The following is a 21,135-nucleotide window of genomic DNA, read 5'->3' as shown; positions in this document are numbered from 1 at the left end:
GGATGGTCTCGATCTCTTGACCTCGTGATCCACCCGCCTCGGCCTCCCAAAGTGCTGGGATTACAGGCTTGAGCCACTGAGCCCCGGCCTGTTGTTGTTTTTAAGATGGGGTTTTCACCCTGATGGCCAGGCTGGTCTTGAACTCCTGACCTCAGGTGATCCACCCACCTCGGCCTCCCAAAGTGCTAGGATTACAGGTGTGAGCCACCACGCCTGGCCCAAGTTTTATTTTTATTTTTATTTTTATTTTTTTGAGACAGAGTTTCACTCTTCTTGCCCAGGCTGGAGTGCAGTGGCACAATCTCGGTTCACTGCAACCTCCACCTCCTGGGTTCAAGTGATTCTCCTGCCTCAGCCTCCCAAGTAGCTGGGATTAACAGATGCCCACCACCAGGCCCGGCTAATATTTTATATTTCTAGTAGAGATGGGGTTTTACCATGTTGGCCAGGCTGGTCTTGAACTAATCTCAGGTGATCCACCCACCTCGGCCTCCCAAAGTGCTAAGATTACAGGCGTGAGCCACCATGCCTGGCCATTCTTTTTTCTTTGAGATGGGGTACTGCTCTGTCGCCCAGGCTGGAGTGCTATGGTATGATCTCTGCTCATGGCAACCTCCGTCTCTCGGATTCAAGTGATTCTCCAGCCTCAGCCTCCTGAGTAGCTGGGATTACAGGTGCCTGCCGCCACACCCAGCTAATTTTTGCATTTTTAGTAGAGACAGGGTTTCAGCATGTTGGCCAGGCTGGTCTCAAACTCCTGACCTCAGGTGATCCACCCACCTCGGCCTCCCAAAGTGCTGGGATTACAGGCGTGAGCCACTGTGCCTGGCCAAGAGTGTACTTTAAACAAGATGATGAGGGAAGCCTCACTGAGAAGATGGCATTTGAGTAAAGGAGGGAAGACAGGGAGGCCTATGGGGATATGGGGCAGAGCATTGCAGGCAGAGAGCTCAGTAAGTGCAACGCCTGAGCGAGGGGCATGCCTGGCGTGGGTGAGGGTGATCGAAGCAGCCAGCGTGGTCGTCATGGAGAACCTGTGTGTGTTTTGGGGATACAGCATGAGATGGGGTCAGGGATTGGAGGAAGCAGATCAGTTAGGGCCTGTGGACCCTGGGGAGGCCTCTGGCTTACACCCTGTGTGGAAGCCACGGGAGGCTTCTGAACAGAGGAGGGACAGGACCCGATTCAGAGGTTCACAGGGTCCCTCTGGCTGCATAAAAGGAAGAGGCTGTGAGGAAGAGAGGGGGTCACCAGGACACCAGAGAGGAAGCTACATAGGCCAGGGGAGAGACGGTGGAGGACAGGACGAGGGGGCAGGCAGAGGAGTGGCCGAGATGGGAATAGGGTCCGTGTCCTCCCTAGACGCTCTGACTTCCGGTCTTGGCCCTTCTTTTCTTTTTTTTTGGCCCTTTCTTCTTTTTTTTTTTGAGACAGAATTTCACTCTGTCGCCCAGGCTGGAGTGTAGTGGTGCCATCTCAGCTCACTGTGACCTCTGCCTCCCAGGCTCAAGCGATTCCTCTGCCTCTGCCTCCCAAGTAGCTGGGATTATAGGTATGCACAACCACTCCTGGCTAATTTTTGTATTTTTAGTAGAGGTGGGGTTTCGCCATGTTGGCCAGGCTGGTCTCAAACTCCTAACCTCAGGAGATCCACCCGCCTTGGCCTCCCAAAGTGCTGGGATCACAGGCCTAAGCCACCGCCCCCGGCCAATCCTGTCTCTGTTGATGCGACCACTGGATCTTTCTAACACACGTCCACTCCTGTCGCTCCCTTGTTCAGAACCTTCCATGGCTCTCCGGGTCCCAGGACACAGCTGAAGCTCCTCAGCCTGGTGTTGGACTCTCTGCAGGGACTGGCCCCTGCCAGCCCAGCCTCACCACCTCAGCCCCTTGTACAGCTCCCTACGTCTCAGGCCATTCCAGTCGCACTGGAGTTCTTCCCATTCCCCTGGGCCCTTGCTCATGCTGGGCCTCTCCCTGGAACACCATTCCTCCCCTTTCTCCCTGGCAACCTCCTTCCCTCCTCCAGGAAGCACTACTTGTGCCTCCATGCTTGGTCCAAACTTCTTTTTTTTTGAGATAGAGTCTCATTCTGTCACCTAGGCTGGAGGGCAGTGGTGCGATCTCGGCTCACTGCAACCTCCGCTTCTGGGTTCCAGCGATTCTGGTGCCTCAGCTTCCTAAGTAACTGGGACCATAGGCATGGGCCACCAACGCCTGACTAACTTTTCGTATTTTTAGTAGAGACAGGGTTTCACCATGTTGGCCAGCTGTTCACAAACTCCTGGCCTTAAGTGACCCATCTGCCTCCGCCTCGCAAAGCGCATGAGCCACCGTACCTGGCCCCAAACTTCTTGACGGGTTTTCAAAACCCTGCAGGATTTGGTCCCATCCCCACCTCTCTGGGGCATGTGTATGTCTTGCCAGTTCTCCCCTCTATACTTCATGCTCAATCCCCTCCCAGCCCTTGGCATTTCCAGGGGGGCTGTGGGGAACAGGGGTTAGACTTTGGATCTACTTGGAAGGCAGAGCCCACATGATTTCCTGATGGAATGGATGTGGAGTCTGAGAGAGAGAGGAGTCAAGGATGATGTCTTTGGACAGTGCTTTCTTGTCCTCCCAAGACTTTGCACCTGCTGTGCCCAGGCCTCAGTTTGGGCTCATCTGTAAAATGAGGCTAATAATGGCACCTACTTCTATAGGTGGCGAGAAGATGAAATAAGTCAGTTCATGCAGAGTGCTCAGAATGGGGCCTGATGGTCAAGACTTGATCATTGAAGGCTGCTTTTTGTTGTTGTTGTTGTTGTTGTTTTGAGACAAAGTCTTGCTCTTGTCTCCCAGGCTAGAGTGCAATGGTGCAGTCTCAGCTCACTGCAACCTCTGCCTCCGGGGTTCAAGTGATTTTCCTGACTCAGCCTCCTGAGTAGCTGAGATTACAGGTGCCTGCTACCACACCTGGCTATTTTTTGTATTTTTAATAGAGATAGGGTTTCTCCATGTTGGCCAGGCTTTGGTCTGGAACTCCTGACCTCAGGTGATCCACCTGACTTGGCTTTCCAAAGTGCTGGGATTATAGGCGTGAGCCGCCACGCCCGGCTGAAGTTTTCTTCTTATCCATCTTTGGGCTGAGCTCAAATGAATGGTGTGTCGTCTTTGCCTCAGGGCTTAGCAGAGATTCTTTCCTAGAGCTTGCCCTCAGTAGGTCAAATGTAACAAGGCAAGGCTTTTTCATACTTTGTTGATTGCAATCTGCAGGAGGAAATATATTTTACATGTTGATCTAGGACTGACTGTAGCAGATCCCACCCATCTATAAAACTCAAACACACATTTTCCTACCACCAGTATTGTTTCGTTTTTTGTCACTGAAGTGAGAGTCACGTAACATAAATTGACGTAACTTTTCAAAGTGTACAATTCAGTGGAATTCAGTGCATTCACAGGGTTGTGCAACCACCACCTCTGCATTGGTTTCAGACGTTTTCTTTTCTTTTCTTTTCTTTTTTTTTTTTTTTGAGACGGAGTCTCACTGTGTCACCCAGGCTGGAGTGCAATCACGTGATCTTGGCTCACTGCAGCCTCTGCCTCCTGGGTTCAAGCGATTCTCCTGCCTCAGCCTCTGGAGTAGCTGGAATTACAGGCGTGTGCCACCATGCCCCAGTAATTTTTGTATTTTTACTAGAGACGGGGTTTCTCCATGTTGATCAGGCTGGGCTTGAACTCCCAACCTCAGGTGATCTGCCTGCCTTGGCCTCCAAAAGTGCTGGGATTACAGGTGTGAGCTACCCATCCAGCCTCAAAACGTTTTCATTACCCTAAAGGAAACCCCATGCCCATTAAACAGTCACTATCCACTTCCCCCAGCCCCTGGCAACTACCAATTTGTTTTCTGTTTCTGTTGGTCAATATAACATTCTTTTCCTTTTTCTTTTTTTTGAGAAGTGTCTCACTTTGTCACCCAGGCTGGAGTGCAGTGGCACCATCTCAGCTCACTGCATCCTTGACCTCCTGGGCTCAAGTGATCCTCCCACCTCAGCTCCCCAAGTAACTGGGACTATAGGTGTGCACCACCACGCCTGGCTAATTTTTATGTTTTTATTTTTTGAAGAGATGGGATTTCACCATGTTTCTCAGGCTGGTCTCGAACTCCTGAGCTCAAACGATCCACCCACCTCAGCCTCCCAAAGTGCAGAGATTACGGGTGGGAGCCACCATACCTGGCCTCTTTCCCCCACCCCCCTTTTTTTTAAATTTGAGATAGGGTCTCACTGTGTTAGCCAGGTTGGTCTTAAACTCCTGGCCTCAAGCAGTCCTCTACCTCAGCATCTCAAAGTTTTAATCCCAGTACTTTGGGAGGTGGAGGCTGGTGGATCACAAGATCAGGAGTTTGAGACCAGCCTGGCCAATATGGTGAAACCCGGTCTCTATTTAAAAAAAAAAAAAAAAGAATCAGGGTGATTCAGGAGCATAGAGTGACAAAGAGAGATACAAAGGCAGGTTCATTATATTTTTATTTTTTTGAAACAGAGTCTCACTCTGTTGCCTAGGCTGGAGTGCAGTGGCACGAGCTCACTGCAACCTCCACCTCTCAGGCTCAAGCGATCTTCCCACCTCAGCCCCCCAGGTAGCTGGGACCACTGACGCATGCCACTATGCCTGGCTAATGTTTGTATTTTTTTTTTGTAGAAACAGGGTTTTGTGGTGTTGCCTATGGCTGGTCTCAAACTCCTGGGCTCAAGTGATCCTCTCTCCTTGGCTTTCCACAGTGCTGGGATTACAGGCATGAGCCATTGCGTCTAGCCAGATACATTTTTTTTTTTTTTTTTTGAGACGGAGTTTCGCTCTTGTTACCCAGGCTGGAGTGCAATGGCGCAATCTCGGCTCACCGCAACCTCCGCCTCCTGGGTTCAGACAATTCTCCTGCCTCAGCCTCCTGAGTAGCTGGGATTACAGGCACGCGCCACCATGCCCAGCTAATGTTTTGTAGTTTTAGTAGAGACGGGGTTTCACCATGTTGACCAGGATGGTCTCGATCTCTTGACCTCGTGATCCACCCGCCTCGTGATCCACCCCAGATACATGTTTTTTTATTAGATGTTGAAATCTGGCTTTACAGACTCAGCTCTCTGAGGCAAACAAACAGGGAGATGCAGGTACCCTCAGCGTAAGCCCCAACTTACCTGCAGGAGAGAGAAAATCAGACGAGAAGAAAGGTATGAACAGACCAATACAGATAGGCAGGGAAATACCTGGAAATGAGACAGAGACAAGCTGGACAGACCTCAGGACCCTGCAGGTCACCACACCCTTCTCTTTCAGCTCACCTGTTCTCCAGGACCAGCCCTGCCCTTCCGGCCGGGGGCCAGGCCCAGGCTCTGAGAGGCCATGTCCCAACCTGCCGTGGCCCCAGAGGAGCTGCGCCACCACCTGTCCGCCTTCCCTGGCCTGGTGGGGCCTGGCTTTGGGGCAAGACTGAGCCACGGGGGAAGGGGGAACCCCTACCTGCTGCTGCTTCCTCTGTCTTGGCTAACCTCTGTCCCCCTGAACCCCTAACCATACCCCAAGAGCTCCCAAAGCCTGAGACCAGGGTCATTTGTCCCCAACTGCCTGCCTGGCCCCGCTGTTGCTAGTACCTGTTATTTATTACCTGGAGGCCTGTCCAGCACCACCCTACTCCCATAAAGCATTGTTTACACCTGTGTCTTGGCCTCCGTTATTCCTGGATGGCAGGGAGATGGAAGAGGTCCCTGACAGAAGACTCATGGGTCATGGTGTTTGGGGGCCTTGTTTCTGGATTGGATATAGTAAGGGGTATACCAAGCATGATGACTCAGGTGCCTGTTGCAGAGGGAGGGAATTTGTTACTCAGTGGACAGTGTGTGACAATCTGTGTTCCAGGCTGAAGTGTGTCAACACGCCGATATCCATGTGTTTGTGACATGCATACATGTTTCCAGTAACCTGTGTATGGGATGATGTCTGCAGGAATGTGTGCTGGTTGTGTGCGGTGCAGATAGCTGTGCTCTGTGGCCTCAGTGACTGCATTGGTGAGGCTGGTATTGTTTGGGACATCAAGGCCAGGTGATGGGAATTTGGGCCTATAGGTGTGCCTCTAGTCTTTATGTCTCATGACTGAAAGTCGTAGGCAGTGACTCACTACTGTGTGTGTGCCTGTGCATGTGTGCCCTTGAGAACTGTGTGTGTTTTGGTGTGAATTTGGCTCCTTTTAAACACCCATGTGTGGCCAGGAGTGGTGGCTCAGGCCTGTAATCCCAGCACTTTGGGAGGCCAAGGCGGGCGGATCACGAGGTCAGGGGATCCAGACATCCTGGCCAACATGGTGAAACCCCGCCTCTACTGAAAATGGAAAACAGTTAGCTGGGCGTGGTGGCGCGTACCTGTAGTCCCAGCTACTCAGGAGACTGAGGCAGAAGAATCACTTGAACCCGGGAGGCATAGGTTGTAGGTGAGCCAAGATTGCGACACTGCACTCCACCCTGGCGCCAGAACAAGACTGTCTCAAAAAGAAAAAAACAAAAGTTAGCCAGGCGTGGTGGTACACACCTGAAGTCCCAGCTACTCGGGAGGCTGAGGTGTGAGGATCACTTTAGTTGGGAGGTTGAGGTTGTAGTGAACCGTGATTGTGCCACGGCACTCCAGCCTGGGCAAAAGGGTAAGACCCCATTTAAAAACTAAACAAGAAACACCCTTGTGTGGCCATGAACCCTGTGTGTGCCCTCAGGACTGCGGGCTTCTGTGCAATCGTCATGCATGTGTGGATACCAGTATGCAAGTCCTTGTGCTCACGCACCGTTCCCTACCCACTCAGGTGGCCTGCTGGGGACTGGTGCAGCCCTTTGAGGACACTCCCAGTTGCTCGTTGCTCTCCCACCCTTACGATCCCCTTCACCGGCGCCGGGAGCCTTGAGTCCCAACTCTCCAGAGCGATGGTGGTGGGGGCAGCGTATTCAAAATGACCGTCTCTCCGTATTCCCCCAAAATGTTCCCAGCTGGTCATGCAAATGCCTTCTACGTGTAGCTTTCCGTGGGTTTTTTTGTTTTCATTTAAAAATTTTGTGTAAAGATGAGGTGTCGCTCTGTTGCCCAGGCTTTCCCTGGTTCTTTATTCTGATTCCCACGGGGCAGGGCGGAGCGTGTCTTTAAAATACACATTTGCACATCCATTCTAGTCCGCGTTCCCTTCTCTCAAGGGCGTCCGGCACTTATAAAAGATACTTCTGTAAATTATTTACTGACGTGCGAATTTACATACGTTTCCCAACTAACTGCGCAGCCATTTCTCCTTCTCTCACTCCCGTTCCTGGGCAGCGAGGAGGAGGGGCTGACCATGTAAATGAAGTCACGCGCATCGCGCTCCCGGACCCGGTGCTCCGTGCAGGGGGAGGGGGAGTGGGCCTCTCCATGTAAATCACATCATTTGCGTGCCCCGCCCCGCCGACGCCGCTAGATTCCAACTAGCAAGAAACGCCCCCTCCCACACCCGGGCCCTCTCACTGCGTTCCCCCACCCGCTCGAAGGGGGCGGGGCGGAGGATGCAAATGAACCTCGTGTCGGCCAAGGACCCCAGTTTCCTTTCGCCCGGGTGTTGGGGGGTGGTCCCGAACCTCCTCGCCCCGCCCCGCGTGGCTCGGGCCTGCGCAGGCGCTGTCCCCTCCGCGGGGCGCGGTCACGTGCCCACCGGGCGAGGCGGGGCGGGGCGTCGCGCGCGGTGGGGGCGGGGCATGGCGCGCTGTGCGGCGCAGGGCGGCTGGCACAAACGGCGGCGCCGGGGCCGGAGGAAAAACCTCGGTGAGGAGGTTGCGGGACGAGAAGGGAGCGGGGAGGAGATAGAGTCGGAGCTGGGGCGCCGGCGCGAGCCGGGCGAGGCGTGGGGGCGCGCTCCGGGGCCCGCGGGTGCTACCCCTGGGAGAGGGATGGGGGGTGCGGCGCGGGGGAGGGGACGCGCGCCGGGGATGTTGGGTGCGGGCGGTTGGGGGGTGGGGCGGGGGCGGGGGCGGGGAGCGCGAGCTGGGCTTAGGCCGAGGGGAGGGGGAGGGGAGGGGGTCCGAGCCGTCCCTAGGCCCTGCCCTGGTCGCCTACAGCGCTCAGAAGGGGTCTCAGGGCCGGTCCCGGGTGGGGGGCGTGGGGGTACCCGGAGGGGGGTGACTTTTTCCCTCGTCCTGTCTCGGGGTGCGTGCACCCTCCTTCGGTTTTCCCTCTGTCGCCGCGGACCCTCTCCCCGAGGGCCCCTCCCGTCGGTCGGTCTTGGGACCTCCCTTCCGTCTGGATGTGTGTCCGCCCCCGGCCGGCTTCCTCCCGTCGGGCTCGGGTCGACCCCACCGCCCCGCTCCGTCCCGGGCCCTTCCTTCCAGCTTCCCTCCGGTCTGTTTTTCGGTCCCTGGGTCCCTTTGTCCCTGGACTCCCCAGTTTCCTCCGTTGACCCCGCCACCCCCAATTCTGTCTCTGGATCCCCCACATTTCTCTGTCTCTCTGGAACGCCAAGGCAGATCCCTCGTATTTCGCAAACCCCCTCTTCCCCACCTCTCCACACCACCCTTTTCTACTCCCCTGCGTGTGGTTACTGCATCCCACAACCTGCCCCACAATCCTCTGTCTTGGGGTCATCTACCCAGCCTCTGGCCTCCAGCCTCTCCGCATCACTGCCCTTAACTGTCAGCAGACTCCCGCACCCCCAGATTGTCAGGGTCCTCTCCCAGACTTGGCCTCAGGTTTTGGGGAGTCTCTATAGCCAAGTCTGTACTGGTTGTCTTCCCCGCTGCTGCCCATACCATTACCCCTTTCCCCTGCCTGCCCGTCTCTAGCTCCTCTCACATCCCTCTTTTTTCCTTTCTCTAGCCACCCTGAAGGGTCCCTTCCCAAGCCCTTAGGGACGGCGGAGGACTTGGGGACCTGCAAGCAATCCCCGGGGCACTAGAAGAGCTCTCGCTGTTTGCCCTGCCTCACCCTGCCTCACGCCAGGCCCGGTGGCCCCCAGCTGCATCAAGTGTAGGCGGAGGAGGGTGGCACCATGGGCCCGGGCGGTGCCCTCCATGCCCGGGGGATGAAGACATTGCTGCCATGGACAGCCCGTGCCAGCCACAGCCCCTAAGTCAGGCTCTCCCTCAGTTACCGGGGTCTTCGTCAGAGCCCTTGGAGCCTGGCCGGGCCAGGATGGGGGTGGAGAGTTACCTGCCCTGTCCTTTGCTCCCCTCCTACCACTGTCCAGGAGTGCCCAGTGAGGCCTCGGCAGGGAGTGGGACCCCCAGAGCCACAGCCACCTCTACCACTGCCAGCCCCCTTCGGGAGGGCTTTGGTGGGCAGGATGGTGGTGAGCTGCGGCCGCTGCAGAGTGAAGGTGCCGCAGCGCTGGTCACCAAGGGGTGCCAGCGACTGGCAGCCCAGGGTGCCCGGCCTGAGGCCCCCAAACGGAAATGGGCCGAGGATGGTGGGGATGCCCCTTCATCCAGCAAGCGGCCCTGGGCCAGGCAAGAGAACCAGGAGGCAGAGCAGCAGGAGGGTGGTAAGAGCTGCGGCTGCAGCAGTGGCAGTGGTGAGGCCCGCGCTGGGCTGGTGGAGGAGGTGCTGCCCTCTGCGCCTGAGCGCCTGGCCCTGGACTATATCGTGCCCTGCATGCGGTACTACGGCATCTGTGTCAAGGACAGCTTCCTGGGGGCAGCACTGGGTGGCCGCGTGCTGGCCGAGGTGGAGGCCCTCAAACGGGGTGGGCGCCTTCGAGATGGGCAGCTGGTCAGCCAGCGGGCGATCCCGCCGCGCAGCATCCGTGGGGACCAGATTGCCTGGGTGGAAGGCCATGAGCCAGGCTGCCGAAGCATTGGTGCCCTCATGGCCCATGTGGACGCCGTCATCCGCCACTGCGCAGGGCGGCTGGGCAGCTACGTCATCAACGGGCGCACCAAGGTAAGGCTAGGTGGGGGCCTCTGTGCAGGGGCTTTGCAGCACCCCGGTGTGGTGTCCAGTGCTCTGAGCACAATGGATTTGGACACAGGCTTCTGGGAAGTCACAGAAGGCTTTAGGCTGGTCGGTGGAGGGGGTACTCTCACTTGTGGGGACTTGTTGGGGGTGGTGTCTTTGTCCTCCCTATGGGCCTTAACGTGTGCACCTGTAAGCCAGGAGTTTTGGCCTGGAGCCACAGTGGTTCTTGACTTTGCCAGGAACCCTCTTGAAGAACCTCATGAGAGCTGCTGACATTCACAGCATGGGCCATAGTGGGGTTTACGGCCTCCTGGTGTCTGTTTGAGGCCCCCGACCAAGAACGGTGATGTAGACAGGCACACAGTTAACCTGTCCGCCCTCTGTTGGTGTCAGCCCTTCCCTGTGCTTCTGCATCCGTCCTTCTCTGTCTGCTGGCCCGTGTCCCTTGGGCGTCCATCCTGTCTCCCAGGCAGGAGAAGCAGAAGGGGGAGGTGGCTGTGAGGAATGAGCCCTGGGCTGAGGTAAGGGAAGGGGTGCTGGGCTGAGTGCCTGGGCCTGGACTGCATTGTACCCTGGGTCCCCACTGTGGCGTCTGCATCCAGGACAGCCTCCCGGGGGTGGCACTGGGTGGCTGCCTGCTGGCCTGGGTGGAGCTCTCGTCCCCATCTTTCCCACCAGTCCCTGTCCGAGTCCCTGCCTTCCATTCCCCCGTCCTGTGTATCACTTCTTCCCTGACCAACTCTGCTCTCTTCTCTCTGCCTTAATTTGTTCGTTCTTAGTCCCTTTTTCTTTTTGCTTTCAAACAATAGTTCTAAATTGTATTTTGGAGCCTGGGTCTTTTGGAGACACTGTCAGAGGCCACAGATCCTCTCTTAAGCCAAATGCTCATTTGCTTGGAGTTTATGGACAGCTGTCGAGGCCTCATGGCCTGCAGCTACCTGTTCAGGAACGTGGGGTCAGGAGCCCAACACAGGAAGTGGTCCACAGTGCCTTTCCGGCCTGCTGACACAATGATTCTCTTCATGGGCAGTGTAGGGGCCCTGGCCTTGAGTCCAAGGCTTGGTGTCCTTTGGACAAGGGCCCGTGGGGAGTGCCTGCTGCTCAGCACAGCTGGCTGATGGCACGGGCTGTGTTGTGCCCTGCAGGCGTGAGGCTGAGCTCCTGATGTCCCCTTCCTTCTCCTACAGATCCCATCTTGGGTTCTGCCTCTGTGTGGCTTTCCTCTCAGGCTGGAGCTGGCTCAGGGACCAGGGCTTCCCTGGGGCCAAGGACTGTTTCCTCCCCACCCCAGCTGGAACTTGTTCTACTTCCCTCTCCCTCCTGTTACTTGATAGCTGAGCCAGAGCCAGCCCCTCCCTGGGCTTGGCTCCTGTGCCAGCGGGATCAGTGGCCTCCCTGGCTCAGCATCTTCACCCCAGGTTGGCCGTCCTCGCTGGGGGCAGACCACAAGGGCTGAGTGGCCCAGATGGGACACTACTCTGACCCTCAGTTTGCTTATCCACGGAACAGGAAAACCAGGTTACCTCCCCAGCATGTCTGTGCCAGTTTGAGGAGGGGAGAAGATCTCTTGTCTTTTGGTGCCTCTGATGCCCACCTTTCACGTGGCTGGGGACAGGACCCTTGTGAGGACTGGGAACGGGGAGTGGGGTTGGGACTTTTGTAGCCCTAAGGGACCCTAATTGCCCTAGGGAGGTAAGGACAGGCCAGGCTGGACTGGGAACGTAGGGGAGGAGTCCTCCCCTCCCCAGGGAGACAGCAACTCCAGGCTTTCCCGATTTTAGAGGGCTCCATCTGGACACTCTCACGGACCGTGGAGCAAGGCCGTGGGGTGCTGAGGTGCGTCGCAGCAGTTGCCATGGGAACATGGGTCACCAGTGGGGCCAGAGCCAGTGGCAACCTGCTTCTCAGTCATTCTGAGTGGAGCTCCTGTGTCCTAACTTCCCCTAACTCCCTGGTTGGGGACAGGTGCTCAGTTGACCTGTAGGTGGGAGAGGGTTGACTCCCACTAGCAGTAAGGGGTACCAGAGAGGACCCCAGGGAGGATCCAGCTTGCTTGGTTTGCTCCTTGAAGAGCAGCTTGGAGGTGGGACCAGCTGTCATTGGTTCAGTCACAGGCTTCTGACTGGCATATGTGTGTAGTGATGATGGGGCTTTTGGCAGACACATTGTCACCAATAGCCTTTAAGTCTTTAGTCTCCTGGCTCTGGTCCCATCTGCCCCTCCCCTAGGTGGGATGGATGGAGAGAAAGTCTCCTGAGGCTTTCCCTTATGAGGGCAGGAAGTAGATGCTTTCTTGGGGCCAGAGGATGCTTTCACCCTCAAGGTGTGTATATGTGGGGGAAGGGTGGGGCCCTAAAGGAGCAGGTTCCTGTTTCTGCGTGAGTCCTGTGTGCTTGGTGGGAGGTCCTGTGTGAGAATGGACAGGGCAGGAGGGAACACAGCAGGGCTGGGGTGCAGAGGAGGCCCAGAGCCGTACGCTCGGTCAGCAGGTACTGCACTGTGCACTGGGGATACCCACCTGGCCCCAGGGGCTTCCCTGTGGCTGCTTTCCAGGCCAGTACTAGGTAAACAGGTACCTCTGCTGATGCCATGTTGCTAATCAGCTGGAGTACTCAAGGTGACCCTTGACCTCTGAGTCCTGAACAAAAAGGAGGGCCAGAAGGAAGAGTGTCCCAGGCCAGTGCAGAGGCCTTGTGGGGGTGATGAGCTCAGCCTGTTGAGGCGTGGCCCAGAGTGATGGGAGTGGCACATGAGGTTGGGGGCCTTGGTGGCTGTGGCTGGGAATTTGTATTTTCTCAGGATGCAGTGAAGACCTGGAGACAGGGGCTCTGGCTGCCGTGTGGGGATGAATTGTGGCAGGAGGAGGGTGCAGCACTCGGCCCCTTCCCCTCACCCATTCACATGCATCATCAGCATGATCTCTGATTGGCTTCCTAACTGGGGAGGCCTTGCCCATCTCTAGTCAGCATCTCACTGCTTCCGAGCCTCCTGGGCCATGGCCACGTTCTCCTCTCCCAGTGACGTGGTTGCACAGAGCGCTGACCCATCTGCAGGGAGTGAGCAGTGCAGAGAAGGTGCCCCCTCCTCATCCTTGGGGTGCAGCAGCTAGGGTTTTCCCTGGCGGCCTGGTCACTAATTGGACTCTGGTGCTGCCAGAGAGAAGGTTGTTGGCTTTCCCCTGCTAGGTGGCCATAGACTGTGGCAGCCCTCTCTTTCCAGGGCAGAGTCTGTGGTGGATCAGGTGCACATAGTTAATGCAGAGCAGCTTAGCACCCACAGAGGGGTTAGCCCTGGGATAATGTGCTGGGAGGCATCCTGCGGACGGTGAGGATTGAAGCCGCGCAGCCTGCCGTGGCGTGCGTGCTTGGCAAGCATCCTGTTGTGGCCGCAGCCACTGATGTTTGATCGCGAATGTTTATCTTGGGGCTGTCTTGCTGGGCTGGGCCCATAGGTGTAGCTGAGGATCGGTGGGGAGCGGAAGCCGGCAGAGTTGTACTGGGGCAGAGAGGTCAAGGCAGATGGTCCAGGCCGGGGAGAAGCTGAAGGGTCCTTGTGCTGGTCCTCCCCTTTTTGTCTACTACCTCATCTTGCCACTGCAGTGACTTTGGGCAGAGGGTGGGACAGGGACCTTTTTTATTTTCAAATGGCATTTCAGCCCGAGCTCCGGCTCTCCGTGTGGCAGGCACTGTGCTGGCTGTCTTCCCAGACACTTGTTATCTTGTTCGCTTGTTACACAACCTGTGACATAGCTGTCAGCTGCATTTCATGGATGAGGAACCTGAGACCAGGAAGTTGCCTGCCTGATGTCACAGCTCATGTGTCAGCACTGAGACTCCAGCCAGGGAATTGGGCCTGCAGAGGTGGCTGGGCTGTTTCCTTTACCTCTCAGCCACCTTTCTGCCAGCTCCCTGATGACGGACATCCCGGGGCCCCGGCTGAAGCATGGAAAGAACCCTGTTAGACAGAGAAACCAAGTCCTGGAATGAGTCCTGTTAGGTCTACAGGGGGATGGGAGTCCAGAACCTCCAAAGTTATGTTCTCAGAGGGGTGAATTGCTAGTGCTGTAAACAGAGAAGTGTTTATTAGCCTTGTACACGAGACAGTTGAGGCCCATTCAGGTGGAACTGGCGAGGGCTACCCAGCAAATTATCCTTGGAGTTGGATTTAAATCTCACTTTCTATTCAGATTCTAGGTTTTGGTTCCTGTTCAGATGTATATGGGACAGATAATTTAGTGGGGATTCTTTGTAGTCCAGGGCAGCAGTTCTCAACATTGCTGTATAGTAGAAATTACCTGGGAGCTTTTACAGATTTCAGGCCTTTCCTTAGGCTGGGTACATTAGAACCTCAGAGCTCCCCGGGGGGTTCCACTCCACAGCCAAGGGTAAGAACCCCAGGTCTAGGGCTGTGAGACCACCTCCCTGCACTTCTAAAAATGTTTAAATTGGTATTATTCTACTGAAATGGCTGAGGTGGGATTTGGGGTATCTTAAACAATCAAATCCTCTGTTACTCATTGAGCCCTAGCTGGGTACCAGGCCCCAGGTATGTGTGTGGGAGGGAGTGGGCTCTTGAGGCCCAGGAGCTGAGGTTGCTGATGGACTCGGGGATGGGATTTTGGCTGAAAAAGGACAAAGTCTTTTGGGGCAGGAGCTTGGATCCCAGGATATTCATGGAATCAAGGGGAAGACGGGGCGGGGGGGGTGGGCAAGGAGGGGTGGGAAAATAGGTAATTCATGGCTGCTTCTCCAAGAAGTGCCTGCCTGGCCCCAGTAAACCTACCTCCCTCCATCCCTGCCAGGCCATGGTGGCGTGTTACCCAGGCAACGGGCTCGGGTACGTAAGGCACGTTGACAATCCCCACGGCGATGGACGCTGCATCACCTGTATCTATTACCTGAATCAGAACTGGGACGTTAAGGTAGGGGCGAGGGCGAGGGCAGGGCCGGGGCTGGGGCCGGGCAGGGGTGGCGTGCATCCACTCCATTTTCCACTCTCAGCCCAGATTCTGGCATTCTCCTGTTCCTCTTCAACCCACAGCGGGCGGTGCGATCTGCCGGCTCTTCCTGGGAAATGGCACCTCCTCCTCTCTAGCTGACTGTGTGGTGGGAACTCCCCTCTTTCCGGGAATGGTGCTGTCTGCCCAGCCCCACCCGGCCTTGTAATGAACACTTTCCCCCTTTTCCTGTCTTTAGTAGCTTCCTGCCCATCTCCATGGTGATGCAGACTCTGGGTAGTCATTCATTTTGAGAGCCTGAGTAGTGGGAGGGAGTGATGTGGGCAGACGCTGCGCCCTCTGGTGGGCTCCCAGGGCACCGTGGGAGGTAGCGGCTCTGGGTGGGACAAGCCAGCCTCATCCTCTGGCCCGCCCCCAGGTGCATGGAGGCCTGCTGCAGATCTTCCCTGAGGGCCGGCCGGTGGTAGCCAACATCGAGCCACTCTTTGACCGGTTGCTCATTTTCTGGTCTGACCGGCGGAACCCCCACGAGGTGAAGCCAGCGTATGCCACCAGGTATGACCTGTACTTCTGGGGATGCATCCAGCTGCTCCCCTTGTGATGGTGTCCCTCCGGAGCCCCAGAGTGACTAGGGAGTGATGAAGTGTACTGAGAAGGGGCCTAGGTGGGAGCAGAACCAGGTGGCTCAAAAGGATGGCTTCCTACCATCTGTGTGGAGATGGTAGCTGGAATTGCAGAAAACTGATGTCCAACCACCCTGGTCCCCAGGTACGCCATCACTGTCTGGTATTTTGATGCCAAGGAGCGGGCAGCAGCCAAAGACAAGTATCAGCTAGGTATCTGCTTCCCTCCCTCCAGTCCTTCCTATTCCGTGGGTCCTGTTGGGCCTCACGCCACCCCATCCCCCTCAGCCTCTCGTTAAATCCCACTACTCACTTTTCCTCATCTCTGCCCACCTTCCTTAGACACCCCACTCTCCTGGTACCCCAGCAGGAGCCCCATTTCTTCCTCGTCCTCTCTTCATCTCCCCAGGTTTCCCTTGGCTTTTTCGTCCGTTCCCTGATGACTCACCATCTCCTGTCCCCTCTCACCCCCAGCATCAGGACAGAAAGGTGTCCAAGTACCTGTATCTCAGCCGGCTACGCCCACCTAGTGGCCGGGTACCAGAGCCGCATGGCAGACAGCTTGCCCTGACTTCAGGAGAGCCCTGCGCTCGTGCTGGCCGCTCCTTCCCTGCCACCGCTGCTGCTTCTGACTCTGCCTCTGTCCTGCCTGGCGTGGAAGGCTCTGTCTGTTGCTGAGGACCAAGGAGCAGAAGAGACCTCTGCTGCCCCATGATGGGGGCTGGGGTTGTGACCGGGACCGGGGGCAGCCTTGGAGGCCACCATTACCAACTGAGGCTGGGGGCCTGGGTCCTACCCTGTCTGGTCATGACCCCATTAGGTGTGGAGAGCTGGGAGGAGGCATTGTCACTTCCCACCAGGAGGCAGGATTTGGGGTTGCGGTGAGTCATGGCCTCTTGCTGGCAATGGTGTGGGGGGAGTACCCCCAAGCCCTCTCACTCGTCCAGCCTGGAATGTGAAGTGACTCCCCAACCCCTGTGGCCATGGCAGGCACCTTTGCGACTGGGCTGCCACTGCTTGGGCAGAGTAGAAGGTGCCAGGAGGAGCATGGGTGTGGAAGTCCTATCAGCCAAGAAATAAAAGTTTACCTCAGAGCTGCACACATCTGACTCCATCTGCAATTTAGGGCCTTTATTGACCAGGGAGGTTACGGAGGTTTGAGGGCCAGCAAGCCCGCCATAGTGGAGCCCGACCTCAGCAGGCCACTAGTTGGAGCTGGAAGCCTGGGGGACATTGCTCAGGCCAGTGCACTGCAGGCGAGGTTGTTGGAGCTAGGGTTTACCACAGGGAGCAGGCAGAACCTGTGTAAGATGGCGGTAAGGAAGAGGAAGATCTCTGAGTGGGCCAGGCCTGTGCCCAGGTACCTTTGCTTTCCCGGGTACACGGGTGCATAATGATCACCATGTACCCCTGAGCCAGTCCAGGCTGGTCCCCTTCCTCTCCTGGCACCTGAGGGCATGAAAGCATCATTGCCCTGGAACTTGCCCTTGTCGTCCAGGAAGTTGGTAGGGTTGAAGCAGTCTGGGTTCTTGAATTGAGTGGGTCCTGGTGCATAGTCACAAGCAGGGGAATCAAAGGTGCCCTGGGGGTATGTGCAACTCAGGTTACCTGTGGACTTGGTGAGCACGTACACCTCCTCCATCCAAGACCCTTTTTAAAAGCCCCAGCGAATAGACGAGTGGATAACACGCCTGTAATCCCAGTACTCTGGCTGAGGAGGGTGGATCATTTGAGGTCAGAAGTTTGAGACCAGCCTGGCCAACATGGTGAAACCCCATCTCTATTAAAAATACAAAAATTAGCCAGCCATGGTGGCAGGTGCCTGTAATCCCAGCTACTCAGGAGCCTGAGGCAGGAGGATCGCTTGAACTCTGGAGGCGGAGGTGGCAGTGAGCTGAGATTGCACCACTGTACTCCAGCCTGGGCAACAGAGACTGTCTTAAAAAAAAAAAAAAAGGCTAAGGGAAGGTGGGCCTTCCTTCCTGCTCCAGGGATAACTGCTTCAGTCGGCACAGTGCACGCCCTCCCGTTCTGGCTGATCTCGGAATACACGCTTGTGCACCCGGGCCCCGAACAGGATCCCCAGAGTCGGTGGGCTCCCCAGAGTGGTCTCGCAGGTAGGTGTCGCGAATGAGGGCGCGCGGTGGCACCACGCTGATGAAGCGCTGGATCTCAAGCAGCACTCTATTGGTGTAGGGCAGGTGCACGTGGTCATCCTGGCTTGGGGTGCGCGGCCGCCTTGCCACGGTGTCCAGCTCCAATGCACCTTTTTGGGGGGCCAGGGGTGGTTGTGAGCTGCGTACTTTGGGACCCTCCAGCCATCCCCAAACCACAGCCTCCCATTCTGGGTCTCTCCAGCTCGAAAACCTGCTACCTCTGGGTACTTAAGTAGATTAAGGAGCCCATAGTGCAGGGTGGTGCTCGTGGTCTCGGTGCTGCCAAAAAAAAAAAGGGGGTAATTACCAACGTCTCCTCCCGGATCCTGTTGCTGCTGTGGGCAGAGGAGACACACTGTCGTGTGCTAGGCACTTGGTGGGCAGTATGGACAGAGTTTAGGGAGCTGGGATCCACATATACCTTAGCCATCTGGTCGAGGAAGCAATCGATGAAATCGCGAGTCTCCACCGGCTGCCACATCTGGTGTCGCTGGATTTGCTGAGAGATGAAGACCTGCAGCTCCAAAGTTTCAGGAGATTAGGAGGTACGGCCAGGGAGCCAGTCCATGAGAGACGGGAAAAATCATCTGGAGAGACAGGGTCTCAACAAGGGCCCTGGACGAAGCCAATAGGCCTTAGTTTCCTTAGACTAGGGAGATTGGACCAGGACTTTGATACTGGAGTTTCTAGAACTCTTCCATTCCAAGAATCTCACTGTCCCACTCTAACGATCCACTGTAGGTAGGTCTGCGTACTCGTGATTTGGCATAAGGCTGGACTCAAAAGGGAGAGACTGTGGCCAGCCCTCTCACGTGGCCCCGTCTGGAACTCATGATGTGGAAGGTGTCACTGAAGAGGTTCAAGAGCATCAGAAACTCGGGGTCCCCGTAACCATAGTGGTTCCTGAAGACAAGAACAGATAACATTGAATACAGCATTATCCAGTTGCCCATGGGGTCAAGCCCGGCTCCCGGGGGTGGGAACAGGACGGTGGTCCTAACGTGTGGTCCGGCCCCCAGCCAGCTCCCTGGGCTTACTGGCTTGCTTAAAGCTACACACCTTCCACGGGCCCCACCTTGGCAGTCCAAGGGCCACACCCACACCAGGCCCTTCTGCTTTCCCGGCCAGGCCGCACCAATGGTGGCTTGAAGCAGACCAGCCGCCGCCTCCAGGACGCGCGCCTCGATGCTCCGTGTACCCAATCCGAAATCCAGCGCTCCAAGTGCAAAATTGCGCAGTGTCCGCCAGCGCGTCCTGTTAGAAAACAAGATTCCTGCCAGGGTGACAGGAAAAGAGGCGGGCCCAGGAGTTGGCCACGCCCCATCCAGGAAGTGCCGGGTCACTAGCTACATCCTTTTCTGGGCCTCCGACCCCTGCGGCCGCCCTCCTTCGCTTTGCTTTACCAGACCGCTAAGTGCCGTATCCATACGCTGGTCCCTCCTTTGCTGGTCTCGATCCCTGACCTGTACCCGAAGGCTCTCCTCTCTTCTCGGCTGCGGGGTGAAGCTGGGTTCGAACCTGCTTTAGCGCCTCCCCGCCCTCTCTTGGCGGTGGGCACCTGGTGGGCTGGAGTCTCTGTCAGGCCCTGCCTCCATTTTCCCACCTCTACCTTTAGGGGCCCATCCTGGAGCATCCCAGCCAGGACGTCCAGCGCCCGGGCCTCACCGTTAACTCGTGTGACGGGTTCGAAGATGGCCATGGACCTGCGGCCGGACAAGGCATCGGCCGGTAGCACCAACGCGTCCCGCTGCGCTGCAGAGCCGCACACACAGCGCCACTGCAGAGCGCGGGCCCAGCCACACTGCGAGCACCGGGCCCCAGCGGCCGGAGAGCACCAGCGGCCGGTGCTCAGCAGGTGCCCATCGGGTTCCTCATCCGAGCCCTCGCCCCCACCTCCCTCTTCCTTCAGACCCAGGAGTTCCCCCTCGCGCCAGCCCCTCATTCCTCAGGGTCAGGAGTTCAGATCCCCAGCTCCTTCCTCCCTGAGACTTAGAGGAGTCCAGGCCCCCTCTTCCTGCTTCCCGTGGGACCGAGAAGTCCTACTTCCCACCCTCCTGCACCCTCAGAGCTGGACTCCTGGACCCTCAGTACTCGGCCTCCCCGCCTTGAACCAGGAGAACAGACCTGCTCTGCTTCCTCTTCCCACAACCTGATTTCCTGCTCTGGGCTCCTCCCTTTCGACCCAGTGTCCTGGTCCCAAGCTTGCTAGGCTCCTTTCCTAGAACTCAGGAGTCCGGGGCACTCATCCTTCCTGTCCTTCCTCAGGATCATAGAGGACAAGCCCTCAGCTGTCTTCATTCAGGAGTTGTTCTAGTCCCCAGCCCTGCCTCCAAGAATTCAGAATTCTGTTCCCCCATTTCTGTGGGGTTACCTCCAGGAGTGCCCGGTCCAGGCCTCCAGACTGCAGCAGCAAGTTTCCCAGCAATGGGAGCGGCCTGGGCCGGGGAGGTAGGGACCCCTGCATCTGAGCGCCGCACCCACCTACCCCCACCATGCCAGCGCCAGCACCAGAAGCCATAACAGCAGCGCCAAGATCCCCTGATCATCACGCCTGCAGTTCTCCACGCCTGCACCCCTTCACCTCTGTTTGATTTCCGAGGGGTCTTAGGGGTGGAGACCCGAAGTGGGAGGAGTGGACGTCTTCTGGCTGCTCATTGTGTGTATTCCCCAACCTGAGGTCTCCACCCTGTCCCCAGCCCTGGTGGAACTGTGCCCTGGCTCCCCTGGCTTTTGTGTGTGTGTGCCTGCCTCAGCCTGTCCTACTTAGCAACTTTGGGGCACCAGCATTTTCATGTTAACACACCCAGCCAACAGGTGCACCATCCTGAGCCCTTAGCACCTTTGAGTCCAACTTACTTGGCCTGTAGGTGTATTCCTCAATCTCTGAGCCACGTGTGGGCCCCCTGAATGCTATACCCGGTCCCTCTGATTCATGAATACACTCTGACCTTCAAATGCTACTGATACTCTCCTCCTCCTTTCTCCTTATTTATTTCCTTTTTAAAAAATTTTTTTTAATTAAAAAGGAAAAAATATGGAACACTTCACGAATTTGCGTGTCATCCTTGCGCAGGTGCCATGCTAATCTCTGTATCGTTCCAATTTTTAGTATATGTGCTGCCAAAGCGAGCACTATTTATTTATTTTTGGACAGTTTTTGCTCTTGTTGCCCAGGCTGGGGTGCAGTGGTGCAATCTCTGCTCACTGCAACCTCCGAGTCTCAGGTTCAAGATTCTCCTGCCTTGGCCTCCCAAGTAGCTGGGATTACAGGTGTGCACCACCACACCTGTAATTTTTGTATTTTTAGTATCTTTAGTAGAGATGGAGTTTCACCATGTTGGCCAGGCTGATCTCCAACTCCCGACCACAGGTGATCATCAGCCTGCCTCAGCCTCCCAAAGTGCTGGGATTACAGGCTTGAGCCACTGCACCCAGCTCAAATACACTTCTTTTTTTTTTTTTTTTT

The 21,135-nt window shown here is 56.5% G+C and overlaps 3 protein-coding genes and 1 non-coding gene across 6 annotated transcripts in view; 2 read left to right on the top strand and 2 right to left on the bottom strand.

Annotated features, from left to right (window-relative positions):
- Positions 1–5,700, top strand: part of RAB4B (RAB4B, member RAS oncogene family) — a 16,188-nt gene extending 10,488 nt beyond the window's left edge. The window contains exon 8 of one of the 2 annotated variants that reach the window (XM_017503189.1): positions 5,320–5,700. The gene's annotated coding sequence lies outside the window, so the exon portion shown is untranslated. Of the gene's footprint in view, positions 1–1,780; positions 2,056–5,319 lie in introns of those variants that run through there. The other variant, XM_037729447.1, reaches the window with a different exon arrangement.
- Positions 5,701–7,700: 2,000 nt separating this feature from the next.
- On the top strand, positions 7,701–16,615 carry EGLN2 (egl-9 family hypoxia inducible factor 2). Of its 2 annotated transcripts, XM_017503182.2 has the most exons (6): positions 7,701–7,809; positions 8,857–9,918; positions 14,735–14,854; positions 15,309–15,445; positions 15,659–15,726; positions 15,988–16,615. In XM_017503182.2, the coding sequence occupies exons 2-6, from the start codon at positions 9,079–9,081 to the stop codon at positions 16,041–16,043; spliced, it is 1,221 nt and encodes a 406-aa protein (XP_017358671.1). In that variant the 5' UTR covers positions 7,701–7,809; positions 8,857–9,078; the 3' UTR covers positions 16,044–16,615. The 2 variants fall into 2 exon arrangements, with proteins under 2 accessions (XP_017358671.1, XP_037585374.1); XM_037729446.1 differs by lacking the exon at positions 15,659–15,726.
- Positions 16,616–16,623: 8 nt separating this feature from the next.
- Positions 16,624–18,150, bottom strand: LOC108285711 (cytochrome P450 2G1-like). Its single transcript, XM_017503058.2, has 5 exons — positions 18,091–18,150; positions 17,977–18,004; positions 17,618–17,896; positions 17,250–17,254; positions 16,624–17,101 (listed from the first exon to the last, which is right to left on the bottom strand). The coding sequence occupies exons 1-5, from the start codon at positions 18,148–18,150 to the stop codon at positions 16,751–16,753; spliced, it is 723 nt and encodes a 240-aa protein (XP_017358547.1). The 3' UTR covers positions 16,624–16,750.
- A 2,547-nt stretch (positions 18,151–20,697) lies between these two features.
- Positions 20,698–20,802, bottom strand: LOC119467592. The gene has a single exon (XR_005196132.1). It is a non-coding gene; the product is annotated as a U6 spliceosomal RNA (small nuclear RNA).
- Between the last annotated feature and the right edge of the window lie 333 nt (positions 20,803–21,135).

The sequence above is a fragment of the Cebus imitator genome, unplaced genomic scaffold (genome assembly GCF_001604975.1).
Source record: "Cebus imitator isolate Cc_AM_T3 unplaced genomic scaffold, Cebus_imitator-1.0 Scaffold306, whole genome shotgun sequence".
NCBI classification, from domain to species: domain Eukaryota; kingdom Metazoa; phylum Chordata; class Mammalia; order Primates; family Cebidae; genus Cebus; species Cebus imitator.
The sequence above is the reverse complement of the archived record's forward strand: the minus strand, read 5'-3'. Positions and strand labels throughout refer to the sequence as shown.